The 19163-nt window shown below is 39.8% G+C and overlaps 1 protein-coding gene across 1 annotated transcript; it reads left to right on the forward strand.

The window, feature by feature from the left end:
- The first annotated feature begins 16455 nt into the window (after positions 1-16455).
- LOC148040371 (uncharacterized) lies at positions 16456-17936 on the forward strand. Its single transcript, XM_087698924.1, has one exon. The coding sequence runs from the start codon at positions 16608-16610 to the stop codon at positions 17601-17603; it is 996 nt and encodes a 331-aa protein (XP_087555050.1). The 5' UTR covers positions 16456-16607; the 3' UTR covers positions 17604-17936.
- Positions 17937-19163: the final 1227 nt, after the last annotated feature.

Raw genomic sequence — 19163 nt, forward strand, 5'->3', positions numbered from 1 at the left:
GGCTTGCAAGGAGGCCATTTGGTTGGGTCGTTTAGTTGCTGACCTTGGTATTGATGCTATCCCTACACTGCATTCAGATTCTATGAGTGCTATTCAGTTAGCCAAGAATCCGGTCTTCCATGCGAAGATGAAACACATTGAGGTGAGGTATCACTTCATACGTGGGGTCATTGAGGACAAGTCTATTGATCTTGTCAAGATCTTGACTGACCAGAATCTTGCAGATCTACTCACAAAAAGCCTCTCTACAGAGCGCTTTGCCTTCCTCAGGAGGTTGATGGGCGTGGGATGAGATGACGTCTTTCCTCATCTTGTTGTACATGTGTACATGTTATATTGTCTTTTTTCTTTTTCTTTTCACTCCTCACTTGTGCAGATTCGCCTTTAAGTGGGAGGTTGTTGGGGGTAAAGGCGCCTCTACCTAGCCGCCTGTGTATTACTACACTGATAGTCACTACCACTGCACACTGTAGGTGATGGGGGCTTGTTACTGTCACTTTATTCTTTATTCTTTTAGTGACAGTTTGAATAAAGGAAGGCCCGGTCACACATTGTGACTGTTGGAGTTCCCATTTCTAGTCTCTCCCTTTCTTGCTCTTGCTCTCTCGCCATAGCTCTCGAGTCCAACCTTCGATCCATCGCTCCCTTTCAATCTTAGCTAGCTCAATCTCTTGAGTGGCTTTTGTCCTAGAACTTGATTCAAGTTTAGGTATTTTCCTTCATTTCCTTGCTTTGGGTGAATTCTAGGCTATGACTAGCAGAGGTGGTGATGTAGGTGGTTTGGGTAACCAAATCCATTGGTTTCTTGTGTAATACCCTTGAGCATGTAGCAATGCTTTGGGAACCCATCACATCGTTGTACTAACTATCTATTGGAATTTATGGTGGCATCCCTAGGATCTTTGTCTCTTTTTGCATGGGGTCTAATTCTAGTAGCATTGAGAGCTTCTTGGGAACTACTAGATCTATTGACCTTTGCACTAGGAGTAGGGAACTACGTACTGATGGGAATCCACTTTTATTCTTGTGCCTTCAAGAGTTCTCTAAGAATTGTCGGACTCTCTTCTTTAGGGTTTGTATTGAGCTCAGAGATTGGTTGGTTGCCCTTGTCTTGAGCAACGATAGGGTTACCTTTGCTAAATGTTGTAATTATCCTGACACCAAGTAGGGTCAAATGTATTCGATGTGCTTCATAGCCTACATCGTTCTTAGTTGCATGCTTCAAAGGCCTTCCAAGTGTTTTCACTCTCTAGGGCCTTTAGGATCTTGAATTTTCCTAGGAATTGTTAATGAGAGCATCGATTATGTGCTCTCTTTTCACAACTAATTTGACCCTAAGATAGGCAGGTGGAATTAGCTCATCATCTTCTAGGCCTATGGTGATAGCCTTGGCCATTCATGTGGAAATATTTGGCACAAGTGGATTGCTACTAAGTGCCTCGTATTTAGGACATTCCTCATCCATGCAAGTCTAGCTGTACTCAATGCATTAGGGGTTATGGGTTTGTTGCTTTGGATAATAGCGGGCCACATGGCTGGCTAATGGCAATTCTAGCAAGCTTTAAGCTTGCATGGCTGTGGGTGGGGGGTTTATGGAGTGAATCATGAGATGACTCCATAGCATTTTGGGTTTGTTTGAACTAGGTACATATGTTTTGCATTCAACATTGTAGTTTGTGTTGTGGAGTTGGAGAAGAAGTTTGGCATTTCTAAGAATGAGTTCCCTTTCCAAGTTTTCGTCCTTTGAAGAATTAATGGTTCCTTATTCTAGTTTGAGTGTAGTATTGGATTCAACTGTGGCGATATTTGAGCACTCAATTCTCTCACTCCCCGTGATGTCTACTAGTTGGTTTGTACCTTGGTCATTCAAGTTTATGAATTTTGGGAACATTGTGGAGAGCTCTAACTCCATAGCAAGGTGAGAAGAATTTATGATAGTTGGGTAGTCATTCAGGACTTTCCTATTAGTACTAGGGTTTCTATTTTTTATGAGGGCAAGAATTTTTTGAAGAAGATAGTTGAAGGCTTTAGATTCTCTTTTGATGTTCAAGTGTACTTGGATCTTTGGGTTGTTCCTATTTTGGTACTCTATGTCTTGTTATGGTTCTCAAAAGAAAACAATTGTTGATTATCTAAAGCAAAGATATCAAATTTTCTTGATTTCAATTTTACGTGCAAGTGCATAGTACTCAAGCAGGCTTTCTCTTCTATTCAAAAACTTGTGGATCTTGCAACACTTTAAATAAGCTAACCATACGTCAACAATGATACTAGGGATGGTGGCACCTTTCATTTTTCTTGCCTCTTGAGCTTTTGGCATCCTTACCTTATCATATTCTAGCTTTAGCTTCCCTCGGCTCCTTATAGTTCATTTTTTGGGTCCTTGGCTACTCATTTTGCAAGTTTTGGCTTAATTTTTGATTCTTCAAGCTCACCTGCATAGTAATGTTTGCACATGCCTATGTGCTCTGGTTGTATGCACGTATGAATGTGAGATGTAAAGGTGAATGTTAGGCTGCAAATACTAGGATAAGTACGTGGGTTAACATGTGCACATGAAACTACTAGTGCTTGAGTGTGAAAGCTAAGTTACATGTGCATGTGTGATAGTAGTGCACTAGGGGATTGCCTAAATGTGCATGCATATGACAAGTTGGTACTAGGTGTGTGCACTAGTCCTTGTATGTGTGCACTAGGGTTTGGATCCCAAAGGACTGCACTAGGAAAATAAGACTGGTGCTACTTAAGATTGTATGCTAGAGGTATTGGTGATGTTTGCACCTATTGTATTACACTAATGCAATGTGCATGGGTGCAATGGTAGAACACTCCTAGTGTGTGTGTGTGTGTGCTATGTGTGCTAAGATGTGCCTAGTGCACTTGGATTTGGGCCTAGCCTTTGTGATATGCCTAGGTGTGTGCACAACGAGGGTATGAGGTGCATAAGCACAAGGTGTACCTAGGTGGGCCTCTAGTGCACTAATGCATCAAGCACACGGGTAATGCACAAGTGTACTTTGTGTAAGTGTGTGACTAGGTTCTATTTGTGAAGAGGTATACTAGTGCATTGTGATGCATTTGCATGTGAACAAGATGCAGTTGGGTCATGTGCGAATGCAATGTGTGCTAAGGTGATTGGTGGATTGGGTGCACTATGTGAGTGTGTGCCTTAAGATTGGTGGACTGTAGTAGGTGCAAGGCTACTGCGTCTGTGTCTACATGTGCAACTACGTGTGCAATGTGTCTACATGTGTGGCTATGTGTATATATGTGGGTGTGTGGTGTGTGTATGTGTTGGGAGGTGTGCATATGTGTGTGTAGTGTGTACATTTTCCTAGTGTGTATGCGTGGGTGGGGTGTGAGGTGTGTGCATGTATGGTGTGTATGAAGAAGTGTGTGTGTATTGTGTAATGTGCACATACATGTGTCTATGTGCATCTATATGTGCCTATGTGTGTGTCTATGTGTAGGTGTGTTATGTGAGTGTGGATACAATGTGTGCCTATCTAATGTGTGTGTACTATGTAAGGTATATGGTAGTATGTATATGGTGTGAGTGTGTGTGTATGTGAGTGCATGTACGTAAGGTGTGTGGGCATGTGTTGTGTGTAAGGTGGATGTGTGATGTGTGTACATGTGTCTATCTTGTATGTATACATGGGTGGTGCGTGTAGTAGTGAGGTATATGTAGTGTGTATCTATGTATATTTGCATGTGCCTATGTGTGTGTCTATATGTACATGTATTGTGTGTATATGTGGAGTGTTTAGAGTAGGTGGTATATGTGTGAGTGTCTGGTGTGGTGAGCCAACAAGTGTGTGTGTGTGTGTATGTTTGTAGGTAGTTATGTGTGCATAAGGTGTGCCCATGTGTACTATCTATGTCTATCTTGGGTGTGCATGTGCAATATGTGTATGTGACACTATGTGGGTCTATGTGTGTACATGTATATTGGCCGTGAGGTGCATGTGTGTCTAGTATGTGTGGGGGTATGTGAGTCTATGTGTCACTATGTGTGTATGTGAGTGTGAGTGTTTAGTGTGTGAGGTGTGTGTGTATGTGAGCTATGTATTGTGTTTAATGGGTGTTGTGGGTGATGTGTGTGTGTGTGGATATATGTAGCCTATGGGTAGGTGTGTATAGTTGCATGTTGTGAGCATGTGTGAGTGGTGCATTTTTATGTGTGTGGATTGATGCGCGTGGATGGTGTAGGTGAGTGTGGTGTGTGGTGTCCATGTGTGTGTGTAGATATGTCTATGTGCAAGTGTGTTATGTGCATGTGTAATGTTCCATGTGCATGTGTGCATACACAACACCGGCTTACAAACATGGCCATCTTTTGCAACGATATCACCATGTAGGCAAAACAAAACATAGACAGACCAAGGTAGCCCCAGTCATAAAGTGAATGAAGAAGCTCATTTGGAACAGTACATGAGAAGGCAACTGCAGAGGACCAAAAGACGGATCCATCTAAAACGATCTTCAATTTCAAAAATGGATCTGCCCATTAGCCTCTTTCCACACAGGAATCCGTCCAACACAATATTTAATTTCAAAGGACAAATCCCCTCAACAGCAATAGCAAAAAAGGGCCCACCCCAACTTCATCTTCAATTTCAAGGGCTGGTCCACCCAGCACCAACCCTCACACGGGCTTGTATACCAACTCAAAAAAGCCACCCGGCTACACCCATCTCTCTTCTACCAACCACTCCACATCAGTGTCATGGGTTTGGCACTAAGCTAGGAGGGGGATAATGTTAACCCCAACTCGAGACGGAAGAAAAAGAAGTAAAATATGAAGGTAATGAAAGAAGCAAGATGGAGAACAAGCAAAGGCACAAGGATGGCCGCTAAAATCAAGATAAAGGCAAAAGCATATTTTTAAGTGAAAGACACCCCAAAATTTTTGTAAAAGAGCACCAGACTCCCTCCTGTGCAAATTGTAAAAGGGTAGATGTGAAAATGACATTGCTACAATGGCCGATCATGTAATAAAGGGGATGGGTGCCCATGGGATTTTAGGGCATATATATAAAGTTCAAAAAAGTGAATGAGAGCTCATTCTTTGGTGTGTGGCAACAATGGCCTCTTCTTCTTCTCTTCTCTTCTCCTCTTGCTTGCTTGTGTGTGCTTGAGAGAGGGAGTGTGAGGGAGTGAGTGTGTGAGGATGAGGGATCAAGGAGGTGAAGCTCTCCACCATCTCCTCTCTTATTCTTCTCTTCTCTTCTCTTCTCTTCTCTTGTCTCACACGCGACTATGGAGGATGGAGCTTGGAGGTGGAGGCTTGAGGATGCTTGAGCTCGCATCCAGAATCGTAGAGCTATCGGTGTGCTTGAGGGAGGATGCAACTTGTTCGAGCATTGAGGTAAGCTCACTACACTCGTAGCAAGGGAGAGCGCGTCGACTATATGAGAGCTAGCCATTAGTGCTTGCTTGAAATGCTTGAACTAATAAGTAGTCCGTGGGTCTTGGTGGTTGAGCATGAGCTCCCAATAACATTGGTGTGTCTTTGTGTACAAAGCAATGCCTGATTTGTTGGGGGTAAAGGCGCATGTGCCTAGCTGCCCACATTTATTCACTATACACTATAACCATACACTTGTACATAGTAGGCGGTGGACACTCATCACTATCCCTTTATTATTTATTATTTCAATGACTATTGAAAGAGAGAAGGTCGATCACACATTGTGATTGCTGGACTTTCCATATACATTGTCTTTTTATTCTTTCAGTTGATTGACTATTGAGAGGGAAGGCCAATCACACATTGTGATTATTGGAATTCCCACATACACACACACACACACACACTCTCTCTCTTGCTCTCTTGCTCCATCTGCCCATAGCTCTTGTTTGGCTCTTGCTTTTGGTTGTGTGCTTTCACTCAGGCTCTACCTTTCAACTAGTATTAGACCTTAGACTCAAGGAGCTTTATTGAGCATTTCTTTGGCCCATGACAAAATTTCATTCACTATTCTATGGCCACCATTACTTCAGCTCTTCAAGGTATGTATTGTGATTTTGCTTCCTCTTGGGTTGCTCCACTTACTTGAGGGCCTCCTTGAGGCTTTCTTGAGCCTTGTTCAAGGCTCCATTATGGCCGAGAGTTGGTGCAATGACCTTAGAGGCTGGAGGTGTAGTTCATGGTGCTAGGACACTTGTTGTCCTGGTTGAAATCGCTCATTGGAGCTCATCAATGGCCTTTTTCTTGTTTATTGTACTTGGCAACTTACTTGGCAATATCCCATGCATTGGAGGCTTCCTCTTGGTCATCATTTAAGGCCACCAATCTCTATTATTTGATGTAATTTGCAACAAACCTACTACAACTCTAGAATAGTGGTATTTTTAGTGTCAACCTCATGTATGCCTCTATTGATGCCTATTGGTACCCAGATCATTGGTGGATGTCATAAGGATGTATTGAGGTGCTTATTGGATTTCTTTGAGCTCAAATAGCTCAATTTGTGCAAAGTTTTACTATTGTACATTCTTTGGGTAGGAAGCACTTAACTAGGAAAGATCTATGCATTAAAGGCCTACATGCTTCTCGAATATGTCACATGCCTATGTGAATGCTTGGCACTAATATATGTGCTCAGACATGTCAATGGTGACATTTGAGGCTTACCTTTGATGTAGATTGAATGTATATGGATAATAAAAAATATTGGTTTTCAGTTTTTGTCTCTCCTCAACATTCTAATGTTTCTCTCTCCTCCCTTCCTACACACATGAAGCATGTTTCTATGAGAGAAGGGGGATGGGAGTGAGAGAGAGAGAGAGGTGAGAGTGGTATGGAAAAGAATGTTCATGGTACATTGATGGAGTCCATGGAGGGTTTCCCAAGTGTGTTAATAGCTTTCCTAAGCATTAGCAGCCTTGGATTCCACATGGTGCCTCATACATGTTATGATGCATAAGTGGTCTACATGTAAGTACATTAATTTTTATAGCAAACAATAGAGAATTAAAAAAACTATTTTAGAGGTCATATAGGAAGGTCTAACCTTAATTTTGAGCACCTCAAACTTGCTATTTGTTATTTTACAGATTTATTATTAAATAAATGACCAAAAATGATAAAAATAAAAAATATTCAAAAATATCAATAGATATGAGAATTTTAGGAATAATATATATTTTTAGAAAACACAACCATTTCATGAAAAATTTAAAAATTTGCAAAAATAAGTATTTTTATGTTCAAATATGATGGTTCGATAGGATGGGGTTAGCCTCGATGAAATTCATTGTATGCTAAGTGTATCAAGTGGTTAATATTCTGATAAACATCACTAGAATTGATCAAGTTTTGATGCACATTATTGATAGCACATTCATGTGATATTTGTTTACTCAAGGGCAGCATGAGTTGGGATAATACTTGCGAGTTTGTGTAGCAACATTGCATATTGCTAGAGCATACTCATGAGAAAATTTTGAAAGATTATTTGCTACATATAGTCATGGTCTTGTACATTAATAATGCTTGTGCATCTTTTATTCACTTTATGCATGCACGCATTATTTTGCACACCTCGATATACAACAATTGTATTCATTTGATTGAGTGTGTGAGGTTCACCTAAGCTGATTAGGTAGGAGGTTCACAAGGGTTAAGTGGTGAGAAAGAGTAGAGTTAATTTATCAAATTGTGATATAAGACAAGGATTGATGGGCCAATCCCTAACCAAGTCAATATGCTCATGATTAGAGGCCACAACAATCAGCTGGGGAGGAGCCTATGTTATGTATATATATTGTGTACTAGACACCTTATGTTGGGTAATCCAACTTGGAGTCGGGTAGGAAATTAGGTGAGTGGACTACACAACACAATTTTTTAGAGTTTTGAGAGGTATTCTAGTCATTTCCAGTCACTCATGCCATGGGGGTTGGTTGTTTGATGTTCAGTAGTGAGCTTAGAGTGTGAGACCCCATTTGAGGTCTTGACATACTTTTATTTTGCCATTATCAAGGTACGTGTATTTAAATGTTAGTGACATTGAGGGTGGTGCTTATGTATTATGGAAAAGGGTTTGTGATCTTTATGACAAACAAAGTGTTGCATCTCAATTGGCTAAAGGAGCTTGCCGACCTTTGCATGAAGAAGAGCATGACTATGTCTACTCATTTCAATGAGTTTTGTTTCATTTTCAGCCAGCTTGTATCACAAGGCATTCACTTTGAAGATAATATCAATTTTTATTCTTGCTTGTTATACTGCCAAAGTCATGAGACATCTGTCATACTCCTATGAGTGCTCATCCCCTAAAGGTGGTTTTAAATATAGTGATGTAGAGAGTGTTCTATAGATAGAAGAAGTAAATAGAAAGAACATTGAGATGTCCCACACTTCTCATGCACTGTTAGAGGTAGAAACGGAAATAATGGCAATAATAACCATGGTAGAGACTCCTAGTTTGCAAGGGCAAGTCTCAGTCTCATGGGCAATCTTGTAGTAAGTCCCATGGATGTAAGTCTTCTTTGATATGTCATTATTATGGGTGGCATGGTCATAATAGGCCACAATGCCATAAAATGTGCAATGATAAGTACAATGAGAAAGACAAGGGGAAAGTGCATGATAATGGTAAGTCTAATTATCATAGCATTATCCCTAGTAAGTCCAACATGAAGATTAAAGAGATAAATACAGTGTAGATTGAGTCTAATGATGATTATATCTTAGCTGCTTCATCGCTTGATGCTAATTAATTGACAATGCTTCATCTACTTACTCGTAGTGTTGGCTTCTTGATTGTAGGGCTTCTTTCCATGTACCTCGCATCGGGATTGGTTTCATACCTATCACAACATTACATGTTTTATGAGATAGGAAAATGACAATGTATTTGATATCATTCATATTGGGAATGCTAGACTGTAGTTTGCTTTAGATAGCTCTTCTGTTTTACATCATATACTGGCTTTGACCAAAAGCTTACTCTTTGTTGGAATAGTTGGATGATGTAGGATATCATGACTCTTTTTTGAGGATTATGCATGTAAGATTACTTATGGTTGCCTTGGTTTTGCTTGAGATGCCATGGCTAGTAGCCTCTATCCTTTGTTTGTATTTGGTTATGTTGACCATGTCTTGGCTCTATGTCCATTTTTCCACATGTATCGTCACTTTGGGCACATGTCTTTGAAAGAAATGAAAGTTTTTACTTGTTTTAGTATCTTTCACCTCTTGATTACTTGCATTTTGATTCATATGGTGATTGTCTTATGGCAAGATAATACCTAACGCTCACAAAAAGTCTAGCTCTACATGCATGGGTGGACCTCTAGCTATTGTGCATGTATATGGTCCCATGGCATGCCAATCACTCATTGGGTGTATTTTCTAATATCTATTGATGATTATTCATGTAGGGTTTAGGCTTATACTATTAAAAGTAGAAATCAGATGTTCTAGCTATATTTTGATGCTTTGTTGCTCTTATTGAGAAAGAACCAGTATGGGTATATGTTGAAATTTCTAAAGTCTGAAAATGGGGATGAATATATCTCTAAGGCATTTGAGTAGTTTTGTGGATTAATGGACTACTAAGCATCAATTGACTGCCCCATATACACCCTAGAATGGTATTGTATAGCGTATGAACAAGACTATTCAAGAAAGAGTCTATAGTATGCTTAGTCATGTGGGCTCACCATAGTACTTTAGGCTACGATAATTACTATTTCCATGTGTCTCATTAATAGATCCCCATGCATTGCTCTTGGTTATCAAATTATAGAGGAGGTGTAGCTTAGGAAGCCTCTATCATATACTCATTTGAGGGTCTTTGAATGTGAGGCATTCTACCATGTTCCCAAGGACAAGTGCAACAAGACAAATTCAAAGTTTTGTCAAATGTATCTTTCTTAGATATGGGGATGCAAGTGAGATGGGCAATCACCTTTGGGATCCGTAGGCTTTGAAGGTTATCCATAGCCATGATGTAATTTTCCATGAGGAGATGATGCATAAGTAGCATGAGTAGGTCGTTGGGGTATGCAAGGTGGTCTTTGAGGAGGAGCCTCATGTTACCATACAACAATATATGGCCTTGTCTACTATCGAGACCATTGTAGCCATTGAGGCTTGCAAGGAGGCCCCATAGTTAGGTTGTTTGGTTGCAGATCTTGGTATGCCTATGACTCCTATATTGCATTCAAAGTCAATGATTGCCATTTAGTTGGCTTGTAATTTGGTCTTCCTTATTATGAAGACAAAGCACATTGAGGTGCACTATCACTTCATGAAGGAGGTAGTAGAGGACAAGTCCATTGAGCTTGTCAATATACCTATGGATACGAATCCTGCAGATCTACTTGGTAAAACTTTCAAAGTGGAATGATAAGCCTTCTCGAGGAGGTTGATGGATGTAAGATGAGATGACATCTTTCCTTATCTTTTTGTACTCTATGTACATGTTGTACTTTTCTCTTTTTCTCCTCACTAAGGCACATTCGCCTTTAAGTGGGAGGTTTTTGGGGGTAAAGGTGTATGTGTCTAGCCACCCACATTTACTCATCATTATACGCTATACCCACACACTTGTACATTGCAAGTAGTGGGTGCCTATCACTATCACTTTATTCTTATCCTTTTAGTGACTATCGAATAATGGAAGGCCATTCACTCATTGTGACTATTGGAGTTTCCACATAGAGTATCACTCTCTCTTGCTCTCTTGCTCTCTTGCTCCATCTGCCATAGCTCTTGCTTGGCTCTTGCTTCCACTTGTGTGCTTCCACTTGGGCTCTACCTTTCATGACTTCTTGAAAGTATCTTCAAAGCACCTTGCATAAAGTCTTAAATGTCCATTACAGTTGCAAACTATCACATGCAAAGTCTCATAGGCTATGCACCATCATGCAGACTAGTGCTCCGTAATGATCACTCGTCCATCACCTTATACATCATATTTTCCTTGTTTTCTCACCTCAAGCCTCTCTCTTGTGTGCCAGTTGTGTGGGAGTAAGATCCTCATCCAAGAATATTGTTTCCCCTTTGAGTGCTTTCTAGTGTGTTAGTAAAGCTTTTTTTTTTTCTATATTTGTCATTTCACTACTAGAATCTTTCCTTGACCATCTCCATCTTTACCACCATGCCATGCATGCATAATGGGTGCATTTGTTGCTCCTGTTTTATTTCTTAGTGACTTTGCATCCTCATATTCTCAGCCAATCCTATGACCCATACTTGGAGTGCATGTATATTTCATTCTGCCTCTTTCTTAAGGGTGTTATTTATCATTTTCACTTTATTCCTTGGCATTCCTTTGTGCTTCTTAACTATGTCTATCCATGATGCATTTTTCTTCATTACATTTTCCCATATTTTCCTTTTTTCCTTCCAACATATCTATCCATGTATGGACATCCATTTTCAATACCTCGCATCTTTATTTTTAGCTCAGGTATGGCTTATAGTTCCCCTTGTACTTCTATTTCTAGTTATGTACATTTAACTCTTCTCTTAATTGCAAGATTTCGACCATGCAAACATCTATAGTTTTTTGTATTTCAATTCTTATTGTGTTTAGTTCTAATGCTACTTGCAATTGTATTCTCTTTTCCATAGTTGTGTATATTCCTTCATGCATTCTTTTCATCTCTTCTTGCAATTCAAGCCAAATGTTTTCACGGATTTCTTTCTCCATTTCTTGCTTCATGATTCATATATTTGCATGAATCATGATTTGTATCTTTGTGTGCATAGATTCATGAATGGTCCTTGGGCTCTTTCCAAGGCTATTTGATCCAGGGGAGATTGTCCATTATTGAGATTCATGACAATAGGTTTATACCTTGTGCATTTGGGTGGAGTACAAAATGTGGCATCCATGGCAAGGTGTGCTATCTCATCCTCAAAGGCATCCCCCATGTATGCATTGGACATAATGGGAGTTTTTACATTGTTTGGGTTGTTTGGCATGTTTGGTACAATTTCTAGTTTTTCATCCACAAGTGTTGGTCATAGTATTACAACATGCAATGTTCACTTTGTGTTTCAATAGTCTAGATTAAGTCTAGGTTGAACTTGCAATATACATTCAATGTATGTCTTCCTTGAATGGTCAAACTATTTACTATTGTGTCTCAATATTGTAATTTAAGGCTGCTGTATTAGATCGCTATCAAGCAAGTGCAGAGTGTCATAAACCAACATTCTACGTAGTTCAACATTCCATGACAATCACTCCTTGCATAGATCAAAGATCTATATAGTACTGTTTTGACTTCACTATTTAGACAAGTGAGGGTAACTTTCATTGTTCAAGCTACTTATATGCATGCCACTATTTGACATCACTATCAGTAGGAGATATCACTATTCAATGACACAGCATATCACTCTTCAATATCCATGTTTAGACACGAGATCCCATGTTTACTATTTGATGCAAGATATCTCTCACATAGTGTTCAATATAGTACTTAAGTCATGCCTGTATTGTCTCAAAAAGTATTCATAACATCACATGGCAGCATTCACCATAGTGTTCTCAAAGAGAGAGAGAGAGAGAGAGAGAGAGAGAGAGAGAGAGAGAGAGAGAGAGAGAGAGAGAGAGACTTTGAATCTTGAGTACCAAACGTCTCCTCCTTGTGCCACGTAGGTTTGGGAGTCTTTTGGTTAGTTTGAGTTCCCGAAGCCAAACCTTCAAATAATATATAGAAAAGATTAAGCGTAGTAAGATGCCTTTAGTGATTAGGCCTTGTTCTCTCTTAACTTTGGTATTAGCTTAACTTTTGGCATTAGCTTGATGAGGCCTTCATTGAGGTAGCAGCTAATTTCTCCACTGTTTTGATATGGCTCAACAAATCATAGATGTTCTAAAGGTTGTACTTTCAAAATGGCCAAGTAGGATTCAACTTGAAATTCGTTGATTCTACACGATTTGCATTTTTTCATAAATTTCAAAACAAACAACACCTTGTCATAGAAAAGAGATGGTCCAAGGGTGGCATTACCTTTGTCGGAGTTTTTCATCTTTTCACATTTTTGAAATATAGTGATAATCTTCGAGTCCTTAGAGAATAGAGAAATTCTTGCCTTTTGCTACTTGGATTTCAAAGCATTGAAGTAGAGATGGTTTGGAGCATGTACCATTAATCCCATTGTGCTTTCAATTGAAATTTGTACTTTCAACATGATATTGTTCTTGCCTCTCAATGAAATCTTCAACATTTTATAAGATGAAAAGCATAAATTATGGCATATTCAAGCTCCATGCCATTTACATTCTACACCTTGGAAGTTCCATCCATATCAAATAGATGGCCAAGCTTGAGTTCTTGCTTGTGCTACTTGCCTTATTGTACACAAGAAGCAAGCACATAGTCTCATCAATGCAAGCATGGAGTCTTATTGCCCTTCACACTACCTACCCTTCTCACTCTTCAACTCCAATGACATGCACTTTTTTCACCATCCTTAGTGTTTTGAGAAGCTTTTATAAGTCCCTTAGGCCAACATAAATATCTCTTATTTTTCTTTAATAAAACTATTGGCACATTAAAGAACCCTTATCAATAATTTAAATAATCATGTTATTTAATGAAGAAAGACTTTGGTTATACTACATGTTATTACTTGAATGATATTAAACAATGAATGGCCACCTTGTAAACCAAAATCACTTTCTTTCTACATTGAACAATGATAACCATTTGTTGCTCAAGTAACCACTTGTTTATAAAACTCGATGTTGATTGAAAAAGGAATTTAGTTATAGCAATGACTACTATTACTCTAATTAGTTGATTTGCCTTTTCTTCATAGTGCAGGAGAGTACTTGAGTATTTCGCTTGTGTTAAAATCTAGTAATTGGATGTCTACCTTGGTTCACATATAAGTAATGTGAAGTTGGAAATAAAATTTATAAATGTTTGCATTAATCTATTATCCTAGAATGATCCTATTTGTATGTAAACATAACATTAAGCAAATATCTATAAATTTGAATGTGCAATCCATTTTTTCCACACACACACACACACACACACACACACACACACACACACACACACACACACACACACACACACACACACACACACACACACACACACACACACACACACACACACACACACACACACACACACACACACACACACACACACACACACACACACACACACACACACACACACACACACACACACACACACACACACACACACACACACACACACACACACACACACACACACACACACACACACACACACATGCATGCACGCACGCACGCATGCACACAAGTGTTTACCAGTACTATTTATATAATGCTATGCCTATGAATCCTATGTGTAAATACTAGAAGCATGGGTGGAGAAAGGACATGCTTATGTATTTTCCGAGGTTTTGTAAATCTTGCTATATGCCTTTGAGATCATTAGTTTTGGAAGATACTAATCATTCATCAATGGGAAACTTGGAATATATGGCCATTCCCAAGTGCAAATCTTGGAGTGGAAATCATCACCTCTAAGTTCATAGAAGGACAAATTCTTTAATAAATCTCATGTGGTATTAGATGATACTTATGCTTGAGTGCACATGTTAAGCAAGCTATCCATGGAGCTCAGAGATGAAAACTATTTCAACTATCTAAAAGTGTTTAGAGAAAGGTCTTGACAATGAAGAATTTTTGAGTGGTGTATTTCCAATTGTTGTTGCTAGTCCCACATGTGAAGTGTAGAGAGAGATTATGCCACTTTGTTGGTTCTTAGTCGCATATATGCTTGGCACATGGCCATTGTACTCATGTTTCTCATTCATAGCTTTGGTTTGGTTTACCAATATTCTTTGTACTTATGTTTCTCAATGATACATTGGTCTGGTTTAGCCATATTCTTTGTCTTTTGTAGTTATTTATCACTCCATCAATTTGTTGCTCTTTGCATTTTAACAAAGCACTTGCATTTTGTTTTGAATATGTGGCAATACCTCAAAAAAATAAGCGTGCAATGTATGAAAGAGAGGGAGACCCCCTTGTGAGGTGCTATAATGCAAATCATTTAGAAAATGCCCTCGTGGCTGTTTTGACAAGATTACTTGTTGATAATTCATAAGAGAAATAACTCTTATTGCAAAAGAGAAGATGGTTAAACTCATGGTAGGCCCTTGCCTTCTCATTACTAAGGGGTATGATAGTAGAGTAGATTAGGGATAAAAGTAAGCCAGAAAGACAATTTTAATTAAAATGAATCTTTTAAGAAAGAAACTTTAATAAAGCATTTGTACCAACAAAAAAGTAATATCTTTTCTTGTTCCCATGACACGTGAGTTCGTATGAAAATCCTTAAAGTTGTAGCCTCTTGTTATAGCCAAGAAGAAGAATGAAATAAAGGAAAAAAAGAGTGCCCTTCTCTTGTGGTAAAGTGGTCATGGGAAGAATGTGTATTAGCTTCAAAAGGTTGAAAATGTATACTTATGGAACTAAAGTTTTCGAAATGATATAGTATCATGTTGAGAGAGAGAGAGAGAGAGAGAGAGAGAGAGAGAGAGTGTGTGTGTGTGTGAGTGAGTGAGTGTGATAGTGATGTTAATTGAGAGTTCAACAAATTTCAACCTATGGAATGTTTGAGAGGATTAGTAGGAAACTTAAATCCTAGCCACACAAAAGATAACTTGTTTTCTACAAAGAAGCATTGTTCATGTTGTGTTGGGAATTGTTTTAGTACCACTGATGATGCAAACCTAGGTTGAATGGTAGGGCGCTTTGAGAGGGTGGGCAGGTAGTAAAGTTGGTGCATTGTTTGGAGATGTTGCCTTGCACCCAATTTAAAAAAAAAAAAGGGTATAAAAACCCTTAACACAAAGCTGAAAGAGATTTTTGAAATTTGATATCAAGTTATATGCATTTGCCAATTTTGTAGCTAAAATGTTTGTATCAAGGTTTTAAACATTCTTTTTAAAAGTTTGGAATTTTCTTTGAAAAGCTTTTAATTTATTTTATACTAATGTTCATTGTGTGTTTGCACCTTTTTATGCCTCGGCAAGGGCCAAGACTTGTTAAGGGTAACTAAATTCAGGTTGATTACACACCAAATGGTGGACATCCACTTTGTAAGCTTTAATTGATCAAAACACTTATTTAAGGGTTAGGCGTCCGCAATCCTTTACACAATGGAGAGGACATGACCTATTGTTTACTTGCTAAACAAGTGAACTCCTTGCCCACCTTTGGACACGGAGTATCCTTGCCCACTTTATAAAGTGACGGACAATAATACACTTTTTGTATTTGTAACCAATCAAAAAATTTATAAGTTTGTTATTTTTTATTTTTTCACAGATGATGTCTATTTGAAATATAAAGGTATTACGCTTATGTCCGGGCCGCGTAACCAGCCTCCGTTTCAAAATTAACCAAAGGGGCAGGATGGGGGAAAGTTGAAACTTTTTAAACGATGCCTAGGGTATGAATGAAAGAGAGCGAGAGCAGGAGGAAATGTGCAAAAATGCCAAATGTATGTGACGGGGAGAGAATGTACCAAATGGAGGTATGATAAGGGAAGAGAGGACTTGCAGCAAGAGCGAGTAATAATAAGTAGGCTAGTGGCCTTAACTTGAGAAGGGGGAAAACATGGACGCAGCAGATTCTTCTCTCGCCATGGCTTCTCCTGCTCCCTCGGCCTCCATCGCTGCCCGGCGCACACGCCTCCTGCTCCTCGCCTCCATCGCTTCAGGCTGCCTCCTCGCCACTCTCCTCCTCGCCTTCCTCCTCTCGCCTCATGGCTTCGGCCTGCCCCTCCTCCCTCTCCTTGAGCCTGTCAGTTCTCAGGTGCTTTACCGCCTCCGCGATGCGTCCGTTTTTCTGTTTTGCACTACCGCCATCGCTATTGTCATCTTCAGCAGCCCGAAGAAGAACGACGTCCGGGAGAAGAAGCAGCAGGCGCCTGCTTTTGAACAGCTTTACCCCGTCGCTTCCATCTTCGGAGATAGTGGCTTTGGAGATGCTGACTTTCACTACATTGTGTATACGCCAGAAGGTGCAGACAAGAAGCATAGAAAGGAGGAAGGTCAAAGGCTTGCGGCCATGAACGATGATAAGGTAGCTTCCTCCGAGAGCACGCCGGTGCACAGGCGTCATCCAGCGGCGTCCACGGAGGCGTACAGATCAGACGCCATGGAGCAGTTCAAGAGCGAAGGTACGGCTGTTTCATTGTTTTCTCAGAAGAAGCTGCACAGGAGAGCAAGTTCCCTGGATGACGGGATAAACTACGAACGAGATCCTGCGGGAGTAGCGGCAGGAGGAGGCAAGGAAGAGGAGGCTGCCGTTGCTGCCAAAGGGGAAGCTGGCGATGGCGTCGTGAGAGCGAAGCCTGCGAGAAGAGTGAGCTTCTACATCGAGGAAGAATCAGCCGAGGGAAAAACAGCATCTCCTTCTCGTCCTTTGTCACTCTCTCTATCACCATCGCCATCCTCATCAACTGGTGACCTCGGACGTTTGTCCTCCTCCCCAGTCAGCCCCGGCTTGGAGCTCATCAACAGGCAGGCTGATGCTTTCATCGCCCGATTCAAAGAGCAGATGAGAATGCAGCGTCTGGAATCCCTTCATAGAAGGAAAGTCTCCCTTTAGTCTTCTTCCTTTTTCCTTGCCAGTGCACAGATTCACCATCGTTCCAAGATCGGCCACAAGTCTCCGCTTTTTCTCCGGATTTTGTCTCCCTTTCAGAAGGTTGCTATTCTTCTTCTCGTCGTCTTCTTCTGTGTGTAGGCTATGCTCAACTTTTGGCATTGACAGCGTCCTCCCGTGTATTTCCCTGCCGCTGTACACACTGCTCCATAGGTAATATTTACAAGGATAAGATGTGGAAAAACTTCAAGAAGTTACAACAAGATCACAGTGCATGTAATGCTATGATATTGCACAAGTAATGGGGTACTTATCTTGCACTCAATTTATCGTCTATATGTTTAGTCTTCTCTTAATGCTGCGCATTCAATCTATCGTCTATATGTTTAGTCTTCTCTTAATGTTCTGAATACGCAGCTTCACAACTTTGATATCTGTTGTTTTAGCACAAGTTAATTTTGAAGCAAAGCACGAGTGGTTATTGATTCTTATGTGATCGTCGATGTATTTTAACATCATTCGTTTATGTTGGAATGTGTGACAAGTCGGGCCCCTCATCCTGCTTTTATTATAAGTTATACACCTTTCGAGGCAAAAAGCAGATTCCTTTTGATGCATTACACCAATAATTATTGTTATTGTGTTCGATCTTTTGAAAACTAGTTCTCAAATTCTGGTCGATTTTATAATTATCCACAAGGAATAGACGGAAGTTTTTGGGAAGAAGGGTTGTACCAGTAAATATTTATAACAAGTTACAACCTTACTGAGTGGCTAGCCGATCCGTTGACGTACACACAAGGTTTTGTGTAAAGTCCAAGGCCATCACGATTCTCTTTAACCTATGTTTACTGTAAAAACTGCACTAATTCCGGCCAATGCCCAGTTCAGGGGTTTTTACCCTTAGTCATCTCGATATCTTTTAGAGTTACCTTGGATAGCATTCTCGTGCATTGTCACAACAACAGGATGTTCGTAGCTTCCTTTTGGATGTCATGAGGAGCACGGTTGTAGCTCTTGGCTAGAAACCCAACATATTAAGCTGCTAGAAAGAGAGAGTTTTAAAATTTGACCAAAATAGCAATCTTATAATTAATTTTGAAATAATGGACGGAGTGCGAATCATCTAGAATGTCCAATTCGTCTTGGAATGGAGAAAGCCATATACATTTTGCAAGTCGACTGACTACCTTGGTGATTCCAAACGTCCTTCCCCTTAATGTTGATCTTTTTATGCCAAGCTTGTAACCTTGGCCATAATCATGAATGCTTATATTAGTGATAGGTAAACTCATTTGGGAGCTAGGTCCAAGGAGAGTATTGGGTGTCAATATATGTGCTATGTTGTTGCCTTATCCTCCTTGGAGTGGTTATGATGTAATGAATTATTGAATTGGGTGTAAAGTTATTAGAAGAATGTTAATCAAGCAAACAATAAAACCCCCATACTCTTTGTATACTTACTTTTTTTATAATTCATGGGTTGAATCTTGATGATTTGTCGGGCACCTTGATGGTTATTTACACCATGTTTCTAAAAGTCATGAGGTGACATTTGAACAA

Source organism: Lygodium microphyllum, chromosome 2, assembly GCF_053477565.2.
Source record: "Lygodium microphyllum isolate KBCC chromosome 2, Lygodium_microphyllum_v1.1.10, whole genome shotgun sequence".
Taxonomy (NCBI): domain Eukaryota; kingdom Viridiplantae; phylum Streptophyta; class Polypodiopsida; order Schizaeales; family Lygodiaceae; genus Lygodium; species Lygodium microphyllum.

Bases quoted from the DNA above. Each gene is read 5' to 3' on its own strand.
- LOC148040371 (XM_087698924.1), top strand. From the start codon at position 16,608: ATGGACGCAGCAGATTCTTCTCTCGCCATGGCTTCTCCTGCTCCCTCG.